This window comes from Ammospiza caudacuta, chromosome 1, assembly GCF_027887145.1.
Source record: "Ammospiza caudacuta isolate bAmmCau1 chromosome 1, bAmmCau1.pri, whole genome shotgun sequence".
Classification (NCBI taxonomy): Eukaryota; Metazoa; Chordata; class Aves; order Passeriformes; family Passerellidae; genus Ammospiza; species Ammospiza caudacuta.
The window spans coordinates 34,761,143-34,773,331 of record NC_080593.1 but is presented as its reverse complement, the minus strand read 5'-3'; the positions used below and the strand labels follow the sequence as shown (position 1 = coordinate 34,773,331).

General features: G+C 36.6%; 1 protein-coding gene across 3 annotated transcripts in view; it reads right to left on the bottom strand.

Moving 5' to 3' along the window:
- Nucleotides 1–12,189, bottom strand: part of TAX1BP1 (Tax1 binding protein 1) — a 55,509-nt gene that overhangs the window by 1,451 nt on the left and 41,869 nt on the right. For all 3 annotated transcript variants that reach the window (XM_058820785.1, XM_058820801.1, XM_058820794.1), the window contains 5 exons: nt 11,007–11,132; nt 9,107–9,178; nt 6,483–6,657; nt 6,005–6,150; nt 338–423 (listed from right to left, as the gene is read on the bottom strand). In XM_058820785.1, the coding sequence (XP_058676768.1) occupies nt 338–423; nt 6,005–6,150; nt 6,483–6,657; nt 9,107–9,178; nt 11,007–11,132 (605 nt within the window). The remainder of the gene's footprint in view (nt 1–337; nt 424–6,004; nt 6,151–6,482; nt 6,658–9,106; nt 9,179–11,006; nt 11,133–12,189) is intronic.

Genomic DNA, 12,189 nt, shown 5'->3' with positions numbered 1-12,189 from the left:
CAAACAGTTTCATGGGAAACCACTCTCTCTGCTCATAAATGCTTGCTCTTGGCAAACATAACACTTTATAAAAGCTCTAAACTTAGGTTCACATTTAGGTTGGCAAGAGAGGGGAAAAAACAAAAGTTATTCATTCATTTACTAAAAAATTTGTCTAAATTCCATCAAAGGTATAGTATGAACAGCCTGCCCTGTCTCACGGCATATTCTGTGCCAGTTAATTGTAAACCAAACACTCATTAAAATGCTCTGTAGCTTTTCACCTGCACCCCCACCCTTGGGTAGTTCTACAGAAACCTCTCCATGCCCTTAAAGACCAACACAAGATAACATCTACCTGGAATCAAAGCAGAAGCCTGTGCCCCGCTCACGCAAGAGTAGACTTGGAGGATCAGGAGCAGAAGGTACAGTGTTGTCATCATCCTATTGAAAAGAGAAAGTATTTTAAAGGCTAACCCCTACCAAAACAAGGTTGTTTTTTTTCCTCAATATGCATTTTTGTTATCAAACACAAACTCAGATGAAATATACTTTCACTCTGAAATTTCTGCAGCCTAAGTTTTACTTTTGTACATCTTGGCTCTACTCTGCAATTCAACAATGGAGCACAAAATGGAGTAATTTCAAGGCAGAAATACAGGTACACTGCAAGATTTTTGGAACTCCAACTCCCACCTCATTTTCCTTTTTTTTCTCAAAGATGCATTAAAAGCAAGGGCTAGGAATTATTTAGCTGATCTGCAAAAAATGATGTGTGAAGGAGCACATATGCTGTGTTTTGTTTTTTACAGATAACTCATATGCAAACATACATTTAGGCTAGCGTACTTTCCCCTTACAAAGGGTTAATGGAACAGGGAAGGATGCGAAATTTCCTCAATATTCTTCTGACAACACCTGTTTGGTTTCAACCATTTAACATTTCCATTAAGCAGGCAGTGGGGCCTGCTATGACAAGAAGCTGGCAACAAACATAATCTTGCAGTTTGTTTGCTTTGCACCTGCAGTGAAAAGGGCATATGAGTTTTAAAACTCATCAGTTGTTCCTTTTGTCATGAAGGAGACAGGATAGATGTATTAAGAAAGAAAAACTATTTTGGTTTAAGTACTCTCATGCTACAATGCTACATCTTGTACAAAAACACAACAAATTTGCTGAATACCAGACTGAAGCACACCAGGACTTAACCAAGAAAATTAATGTGCATCTTCCATCAGTAAAACAGCTCCACTACAAACACAGGCAGTTAATTTCTTAAGTATAATGACTTTCCCCCTCCTTCCCCCCCCCTTTTTTTTTTTAAGGCACGAGGCAAGATAAAATTATTTACAGCCTTTGCCCTCTCTTTCAGCTTCTGGCAAGTGTGGTACCCTACTACATCCAAATGTAACCTTCCTCCTTGTTCCTTTTAAAGAAACATCTGAAGAAAAGGACGATGCTTTCCTCTGAATAGGCACACCTGCACTGTCCTACACAGCTGCCCTGCAAGAACTCTCTTCAACGCAAGGCAAGCACACGTAAAAGCTTTTGGAATGTCCTAGGGCTCCAGCCTTCTCATGGCCCAATTCCCCTAATTGAGAAATTCATACTGTGTGTTCCTTACAGCAGCTTCTGACCCAGGCCCTGTACAAGAATGTCAATACTAAGTATGTACTGATACTACCCTGTTAGGATACAGAACGTCTGTCTCTTCAGTGTACTTTTGCTCTTGGCAAAGTCACAGGGATCAGTTCTTAACCTTTTGGGACGCCTAACCCACACAAGAAGAATGCAAATGTCTCTGTGTTGAGCTGACCTCACAGAGATGTTACAGAGATTACTGTGTAACCACGGCATGGCCAAACAGGAACCATGAGAATTTCATCTTAGTCTGAGAGGACTTCCCAGCTATTCTAATTACAAGTTACAGTAAACACTACACAGTCACCAAAAACTAAAAATTCTCATGCAGCACTCTGGGGTAACTTGGAATTTCTGGAAAACAGAGAAGGTACCATTGTATTGGGCTCCAACAACTGTCTACTTCTGGCATTTCTTATGGACAAAGCTCCTAAGTGTTCCATGTAAAACAGAGCACTTTATGGGGGGAGGACAGATCATCATGGTTCACGTGGGTCTCATCTTGGTTCACAGCCACTTAGTGCCTGGTATCATCCTGGAACCCATTCTTTATTCATATAGATAAGGTTACACATGCTTTTCAACCTGGCATTTAAACACCCATCACTCTCCCCCAGGAAAAAGAACCATTCCTGACAGCTCAAAAGACAAAATGATGTGGTTTTTCAAGCTGCTTTACAGAGATTATGACAACAATTGCTGGGACACCAGGCCTCAGTGCCTCTTGCCTATGTTTATGTTAAGCAAAGTCATCAGCTTGCTTCAATAGTACGAGGTTGAGTCATCCAAGTGGTTTTGATGAAAGCCCACAGTCCATACTTTGAGAAAGAAACAGTTTAATCTGCCCTTTATGTAGATCCAAAGCCACCTTTCTTGCAGTCCAGACTGATGACCAGAGACAGGGACATGGCTGCACACAGTGCCCTACAGTGATGTAACACTGTGGGTACACAGTGTGGGTACACAGTCTAAGGTCCTTAGGAAAAGACTGGTACCATGGACCCACAGGCTGGCATTGTGATCCTGTAGCAGAACAAGCGCCAGGCCTCCTGAACTCAGTCTGAATAATTAAGTGAATGAATTATAAAGGATATCTTTAACATCATGACTTAACTATTATCACTGGACTGTACCTCTGGCTCTTTAAAAAAATGCCACAATGAGTTCCACAGATTAAATGAATCATGAAGATAAATACAGTACTACACACTAAAGCTTCGTAAAAAAAGGGATTTGCCACTAGGGGAAGAAGGGAAAGCCAGACATGAAACGGTCAGAAGTAAGTGCAACTCAATTAATTTTACTGAAACCAACAAATTCCATCTCAAGTACTGCTTTCAGAATTACAAGTGTAAACAGTTCCAGGATTGTCAAACAGAAATTAGAAAGCTGTGTGACACAGTAAAAAACCCCATCCCCAAGTGCTCCATATCATTCTGACATGCAGAAGTAAGAAACCAATGTCCATCCTAGGCCTTAAAAAAACATGGACACAGAGCTGACATGCAGGGCAGATACACTGGGAGGAAGGGCACATACATTTTATTCTGTGATTCAGTTCTGTTGTTTGTAAGATCAAACTTACTCCTCTAGGCTCCTCAACCTTTCTGCAAGCAGTCTGCTCTCCCAAGAGACACCTGGATACCAACTGCTCTTTTCATGTCCTCTCTATGCAAAAGATTGTAATTGGCTGCCAGGGTCAGATCAGGGTAATAATGCATTGTGGGGGCTTTTGCTAGAAGAAAGGCCATTTTGGAGTTACCTGAAAAAATATCCTGACCTGGTGCTCAGTTGCCAAGAGTTACATTCTCCATCCCCTACAAATTTACCATGACTAAAACATTGTTTAATAGTCTCAGGATAGTTATTCTGGGCTTGCTGCCAACTGTAATTAGGACTACATTTCTAAAACTCATATTTTGGTATTTTTTATACAGATATGTATGTATGTTTTGTTTATGGATCTCTCTCTTACTACTAGGAATTCTTTGCTCCCAAGAATTCCATTTTGGTCAATTACAGGATCATGAGTAAATGGAAAGTTAGCGTTGAGTAGATGACAGCAGGAACCTGGGGCAAGTCAGCCACTCCAAACACAATCACCACTGTGCACATGCCCAGCTGGAACTATTAACACAGACCAATTTATCCCTCTCAGAAATCAGTTTAATTGGCCTATGAGTTCCAAAAGTCAAAGCTACAAGAATCCTGGAAACTCTTCCTAGTTATACAAAACTGAAGGGTTTTTATGACAACCAAAGACATGGAAGTGCCCATTTCTAAGGAACCAAGTTTCGCAAGAAATCAAATTGGAACACAACAGCCCAAAAATTCTGAGGCATTTGAATATCTTGTGTTATATTAGTTTAAGAAATTAAGGGTGTTATAGTCACTTCTACCTCTGCATGGCTAAAAGATCTGAAGTAGATAAAAGAAGTAGACATGTTCATCATCATAGGTGAACCACAACCAAAACAGCCATGAAGAGGTGGAAGTGATTACAACACCCTTAATTTTTTAAAATAATATAATGTGTAGTAATAGGAATGAGGACAGGAGGACAGTAGAAGTCCATACAATAGTAGCATTTTAAACAAAGCAGCAAGCCTACCCGTCCTTTTCTTCTGGGAGGGAACCCTCCTCCAGCAAAAGACTCTACATCCTGCTGGCTGAAAAAATGCAGAGAACTACATCTTACATACCTTATTTCAAAAAACAGCCCATGAAATGGTAATCTCCTCATATTTATCATTTTATATTTGCTGTTTCTTCTGCACAAATGACAGACTCTTCTTTATAATGAATCACCTACATATGTTTTTCCTGGTTATTTATTTACATCCTGCCTCAGACCTGTTTTATCTTTGGCATATTACTAAGTCTCCCTAGAAAGATTCTGCAGCTTCTCATTTCCATAAAAATTTCTACACTATACATACAGTCTATTTGGGTGACGAACAAGCAACTGATTCTCAATTGCAAATAAAAATAAAGATACAAGTTATTTGATTTAAAGGCACCTTTTCTCAAGCTGAACTTTATTTAAGCCTGTTATATTCCACCTCATTACAAAAATCCAAGCTGTGTCTGCAAATGAGCACAAGACTCTAGCACTGTTTCTCTTGGGTTTGCAAGAGGGCAAAGCACATAGATCAGAGAAAACACCCTGCTAATTAAACTGCAGCAGATGACTAAAGAAGAGAAGAGCTTGTCAGATGTAATAGCTACGTCAAGAATGATCAGATTAAATATGCAAAATGTGAAGTAAAGGTGGGGACAGCATTAAGCTCACATTCGAGATCTTGAGCAGGCTGCAAAAGCTCTGACAGTTTCTCTAATTATTCACAGTAATAGACATTGGGAGCAAAAGGTAGGAGGGAGAAATACATTTTTCTCCATTAGAGGTGCTGAGCACCAGGGCTAAAATCATGCCTGTCTGAACACTGATCAGTTTCTGCAAAGGTTAATAGCAATTAAATGTGGCAAACTAGACTAAATGAGAAACAGGTCATGATACCACTGTACTTGCAAAGAGCACAATACTTTGCAGAAAGGTATTTCTTGTTTAATATTTCTGAAGGTGCAAGAGTACTTGGAATAACAAAGAGTAATAGGTCTGTTCCTGTTCAAATGAAGACATACAGTCCAATTTATTACAGAAGCCAATTTTTTATACTAGAATGTGCAAGTTAGCTGTACTATAAAGAAAAGCTAACCAGAAACTTAAAACATCCAAAGCCCTAAAAGAAAAAAAAAATCAGTGCAAATGCATCTCTTTCAGTTCAATCAGCTTTAGGCAATAGTCAATTAAGCTCTTTCTAACACATGTCCAATACCAAAAAGCATTCAAAATGGAAATTAATAAATGCTGACTTGCAGAAGACAGAACAAAAGATTAACAGATTAGAATAATGTATCTATTAGGATACCAATTTACAGTAGGTATTTAACTGAAAATACTGGTATCTGAATCCTTTACATTTTTATTTGTTCTCTTCCACTTTAGTTCCTATATTCCTATAATAAAATGAGGGAGATGTGGCTACATTTTGAATTCTCATTCTACCATACAGGAGACAGAAATAATGAGTTGAGATTACCTGACTTTTTTTACTTTAGTACTTAAAAAAATTAAGAAGCTACTGTCCTAATACCAAAATAAGCTGTCAGTAACTCAAGAGATTAGGGGAACAAGTACAATGTCATCAGTGGAGTTTTCCCTTTCACAGCAAGCAAAAGTATTTTTCAGGAAAAAGAAAAACCAATTCCAAATTTACATAACAATAAATCAGGTTTATCAGCTATGGAAAACCCATGTGAAACTCTAGGTAACTCATCAGTAACTATATCAAGGAAAAGAAATAAGAAAAAAAGGTAACTTGCATTGCTATCCTCAGGATCTTCTAAACCATCAGGCCGACTGAGATTGCGTGAAGGCTGGCTACACACTACATCATCTAGCTCCCAAAAGGAACTTCTAACAGGTGGTCTTTGGATCTCATCAGGATTAAAAGCGCCATCTGCTCCATCTGAAGAAAAATTAATTAGGACATCTTTGTTCAGTGGACTGTATTTTGAGATTACAGACTTGCTACCTTACCTTTAAAAATCCAGAGTCAAACACATTTTTGGTTTAGATAATATAAAACAATAGGAGAGAATCAGTTTCTTGCAATGATGTTTAAAACTTTGTTTATCTTATTGATTCCCATCATAAAATAAAGGCCCTATGCTGGTGTTCATCAGTCAGAAAAGGCTCTGTAAACCAGTTTGAAGACTGTTGGTACTTAACCTGCATTCAATAGGCACTGCTTTTGAAACAGAGGGAGAAATTATATTGGGGGGTGTGAAGTTTATTTACCTCTTCTTTCCTGAATTGCATAAGGGTTTCCATATTGCAATACTGGTAGTCTACTTGGCACTGCAGGAACTGGTCCATTTTCCTCTGAGTATGGGTTGCGAAAATGTAATGTCTGCTGTGAGGTCTGTCCTTCCATCATCCTTCCAGCCTGATCTCCTGGTGTCCTGCCAAGCTCCTAAATAATGCAAAGTTCAAAATGGAGTTAACCTATGGAGTCCTAGCAAAATTTGAAATGTTTATGAAATATCTTTTTACAAGAAAAAATCTGCTAACCTTCCTACTGTATTTTCATTTTGACCTTATGCCCAGTATACCATAAATACCAAAAATAGTCAATGAAGAAAAAAAAAGACAAGGAAGATATTTTTAAAAGATTTTATTTTTTTCTTGATTTGTTGTCAGTTTGTTCTAATTACATGAACAGAACTTCCATGTTTTTCAAGTGTCTGCATCCTTTTTACAATAAAGAAAAATTAGCTAAATCAGTAAAAATCAGTGGACTAACAATAACTAAAGATAATGCGCAGTGAGAAAAGTTTTTAAAAGTTAAAATTTAAAAAAAAAAACCCTTTTTTTTTTTTTCATATCATACCATACCATACCATTCAAAAATGTAGCATTTTAGTATGTGGACCACATCTATGTACATACTTGATATAATTCCATATGAATTAATGAGCAACAGACATTTGTGAACTATTAAGTACATTGCACTGGATCCCTTCTGATATTTGACAGCAATATTTGAATCAGATCATTCTTTCAGAAATGATCAAACAGAACTCTTCAAAAAATTAATATACTTAAAATTCTGGGTTCCTGCACGTAAACCATACATATGATAGTAATTACAAACTATAAAGGGGTTTTATAACTTAGAAACCATTAAAACTCTAAGCCAGTATAGATCTTAAAAGACACTAATTAAAGTGACTTCAGTGTGGTCAATGCATCAGCTGTAATTTATCCCAATAAAAATCTTTCTCATCCTTCCATTCAACAAAGTGGGTTAAGGGAGAGAGAGCAAAATGGCGTGAATATGAAAAGGAATACGCCATTTAAATTCAGAACCAAGCAAAAAATTCTGAGATATAAATATGAAAACAATAATTAAAAAATAGGTACTGTTAAGGCAGACATGCTTTCCAGCAATGTTCTTTCTGATTAGTATTTTCTTCTGGGTTCTCTGGGTTCATGTTTAATATTTGTTGACACGATGCTAACAAAACCCTCAAAGACTGAAGGGTGTCTTTTCCCTGAAAGATTTTAAATTGAAACTTAAAACCAAAGCTTCAACTGCCAGCTCAACTCTGTAAGAATTAAAAGCCTGTTTAAAAAAGGGACAATTTAATTTTTTTTCTTGCAAACAGGTGAATTTCAGATCAACCTCTTGCACAGAAAAATGCAAAAATCAAGTACCAATAACTACTCTGAAAAACAAAACACTACTCAAGTGCAAAAAGACCTCATGTAATGGATGGCATCCATCCTCTAGTTACAATATAAAACTATGCCAGAGTTACTTTAGATTTATAAACTAAAAGGAACATATAATTAAAACAGGTAAGACTAAAAAGCTAGGATTGCACATTTTGGTGTGTAAAATCTAAGGAATTAATATTTACTCAATACAAAGCAGCAACAATCAATTAGCAATGAAATCAAGATTTTCCTTTTTAAAACCAATTGCTTCTGCAATCCAGAAGCAGTTTTAAATGAGAGGTAGTAGCATTAGTAGTTTAATTTTAGCGTTACATACAATTGAAACACAATGTAGATCAACATGACTGTAAAAAGATGGTGCAAAAAAACCTTAGCCAGAAGTTGGACAGCTAGGGTAGAGAACGATTAAAAAAAAACCAAAAAAAAAAAACAAAAAAAACAAAGGCTATCTAAGTATGTAAATAAAAAAGAAACAAAGTCATTTCATAGGTTTGAAGAGACAGCAAATGACCATTTTTAGAAAGCTATGCTTAGTTTATAAACAAACACTGATCATGAGTACAAACTGAAATGCTGTTTACTACTACCCCATGCTTAACCTTTTAATCATGGGTCTAGTCTAGAAAGGCACTTTGATTCTTCTCTGTAATGTAAATATCTACAAATTTGGTGGACAAAGTTCCAAGCTTTTATAAGCTTCATACATTATTATTATTATAGTTGTTGTTCTTATGTATGGTGTTTAAAATTACTCCCTCCACCTAAACTAGCCTCACCAAAATTCAAACTTAAATTTCATTTCTTTTCAACAAGAAAAATATAAGAGATCTATTAAAAATAATATCCTTGGCTTAAAAAGAAGATAAATACCAACTACTTGACAATCTAGAATTCTACAAAAAATTAACTAGCTTAATCTGAAAGTTTGCGGTTTTTTCAGTTTATCACTATTAAAATGAATGGTTTTCATTAAGTATTTCTTCATACTGGAATTGTAAGGCAATCAAATGAAGTTTCAAAGAAAAATCCAAACTTTGCACAATACCATACAATACTATCTGAATGTAATAAATACATATCATTATTTCACTTTTCAGTAAAATTTGGCTTCAATTAATTGCCATATAATAGCTCAGACGTACTTCTACATTGCATTAGTATTTCAGAATGTGTGACAATACCTTCTCACTGGTAAAGAGTTCCAACTGTGATGCCAGTTCCTTTATTCGTCTCTCTTTTTCTGCCAGCTGAATCTGTATGAAAAGAAGATTAAGATTCTTGTATTAGTGAATGGAAACTATTTCCCTGCATGTTACATCGTGAAAACAAAGCTCCCTGATTAAGTTAATCTTTCAGATGAAAACAGTTTTGTCTACTAGAGTTACATGCAACACATAGCGAGTGTTACTATAAATCCTGCCCAACAATTCTCACAAAGTTTTATCTGCTGCATAACAGCAGTTAATCAGCAGCCTTTTCTTGCCAGTTTTCACTAAACAGTTGTGGAATGCGAAAATTCTGTGTTAAAAACAAGGAGTTATATCAGTGCCACCAATGGCAGGAGGGGCACCACTGCACAGACACAGCTGAAGGTCTGAAAGCCTCATCTCATTATTTCTGAAGAAATCTCTTGGCATTTCATATGTCCCACCACAGAACTTGAGAGAACCAAAAGCTACTCCTGCCTCAGAGACACTAAATTTGTTTCACGAACATCTACGTTGTGTCTCTATTGGGTGCTCTGGGAGGAGGTGCAACTGACACATTACACAACTCTTCCTGGCTTCAAAATGATGATTTAAATAATCTCTCACTACAAAGGACTATTTTACTAGTATTCTACTTTGTTTAGAGACTGCCTCTTCCCCTGTTTTTCTAATATCAAAGCTCAATGCTTGGCATAACTGCTTATACATTTTTTTCAATTCTGATATTCCTTCTCCTAGTTTAGGTCAATGGAGCAAAATCTCCTGACTGGCAAAAAAAGCTCACTTTTTCTGTACCACCTGCACCCTCCTGAATTATGGCAAATTTTTAATTGCAGTCAAAATGTTTTCAATCGTAGAACCAATTATTTATTACACCTGCTGTTGAGAAGTTAAACTTACTTCACATTAAATTATGCATGGCAACAGATCACTGCTAATTAGTTAAATAAACTGGAAAGAGTCATACATTTTATAAAACTGAAATTAAGAGCTTTGGAAAGTGTCAGAAAAATATGGCAAATGGAGTACTGAAAGAAACTGTAGAACAATTCAGCATTTTATCAAGAAAAAGTGCTGTAATTCCTAATAAAAAGGGGTTCCTAGTAGAACCAATACAGTCACAGTTCAGTTTAATTATTTTTCATCACAATGAGCAAAAACAGGCAACAGAGTCAACTGGATTATCACCATGAGACTGAGAACCAGCAGAAAAGCTGGTCTCATGAACATTTGTTGCTCTTATGTCATCCCTATTGACCTAAAAAACAAATTCAGCATAAGCATTGCTATCACATAACCTCAAAGATTAAGGCCCCTTGTAAGCTAAAGCTGCCCACTATACTTGACTTTCTGGTGAATGTGTTACATCACTATACCAAGACCATAGCTGAGGTTCTCCACATAAAATTCTTGCATGATTTTAAAAACAATGGATCACTCCTCCCTCTCTCTACTGACTTCAGGTAAAATGAATTAGACATTACTACACTGGTAATCCAATATAGAATATGAAGATTTTAGACAAACACACCAATCAACCTTCCTGTTAGCATTACAGCAAGCAGCAGGAAAGTAGAAATTCCTTGCACTTTTTTCCCTGTATACAAGACTACATCATTTAGGGGTTTGTCTAAATCCACAGTATTAAAAAACTGATGGCCAGGTGATAGTAGGTCTTAGCAGATCTCTTTTACTTTAAAAGAAACATTACAAGACTGTATTGTTTCTTCAAGAGCAGAATTTGTATTTACAGCAAAAATGTATTTAGTGTGCTTTCCCTATTAAAGTTCTTCATTACTTGAACTATCAGAAATAAGCAGCCATGTTAAGCAGAAGTAACCATTAATTGTCATAACCAAAATCTGTAACTTACCTTATACTGATCTTCCATTGCTGCCAGCTGTAATTTTATACCCTCATTGATTTTCACTTGTTCTTTCCACTTCAGCTCCAGTTTAGCTAATTCATCAGCATAAACACTGCATTTCATCTTCTCATCCTAAAGTAGTTTATACCACAGCATGAAATATTTATAGTCTTAAGAGATTCTCCCTCCCACCCCCAAAAATATCACTCCATGCTTTTAAAATGAGACCATTTACAAATGGCTTCTACAAGCCTGACTCAAGACTCTGAAATGGTCAGGACCACAGAACACTGCATAAATTATGTTCAATAAGCATTTCTTTCCCTTAGTTTTCAACAAGCTGACATTCCTCTTCAGTTTCACAGTTTCAAGTTTCTTTGTACCCTAATATTACTAACCCTGACTATTCTTTCAAGTACCTCACTTCAATATAAAACCTCTCCCAAGTGACTTTCACAACCTAAGTATCTTTCATCCAGAAGGTCACAGGCAAAGCTTTCTTCAAAAATCACTATGGAATAAACATCCAGCAGAAGCCAATGCAGGCTCTCCATGGACAGGGTCATGAACAAAATTACAGGACAGTTATTACATCCTGGAAAACCTACTAAAATAGAATGGTATCATTGTGATAAAACAAGAACACAAAATGAAGACAGACAAGACAACACTCAGAAACAATTTCTTGAACTGTTCTGAACTTTTCACCAGCGCCACTGATGCAATACGCCATCATTATACACACATCCAAACTGGCTAAATGAAAATTAAGTGCCAACTTTGGTTGAGACAACCAAATAAATGCCTTTATGTATGACTGAGCCCAAGGTAGGTGGAAAAACCCACTCGGGTCTGAAAACACTGTAAAAGCCATGACAAGCAACAGGGAAAAGTTACTTTGCTTTGGACAGTGTACCCGATCAACACTGCCACACTCGTTCCAAACATCAGCTGGTTTACAGAACCCTGCTGAATTTGATTTATAAGAGCAATTACACTTAATGTAAGAATAGAAAGTATTTAAAACCTTAAGCATGTGGACATTTGTTTTACTGTATCTTGGTTTTCCTTGTTGGGACCCTCTAAATACACAGTCAAGAGCTGACTGAACAAAAATGTGTTTTCTAATGTTAAAATTTCTACCATAATCACGGTGTATCACACAAAAAAGGAAGGCAACTCAGCTGGG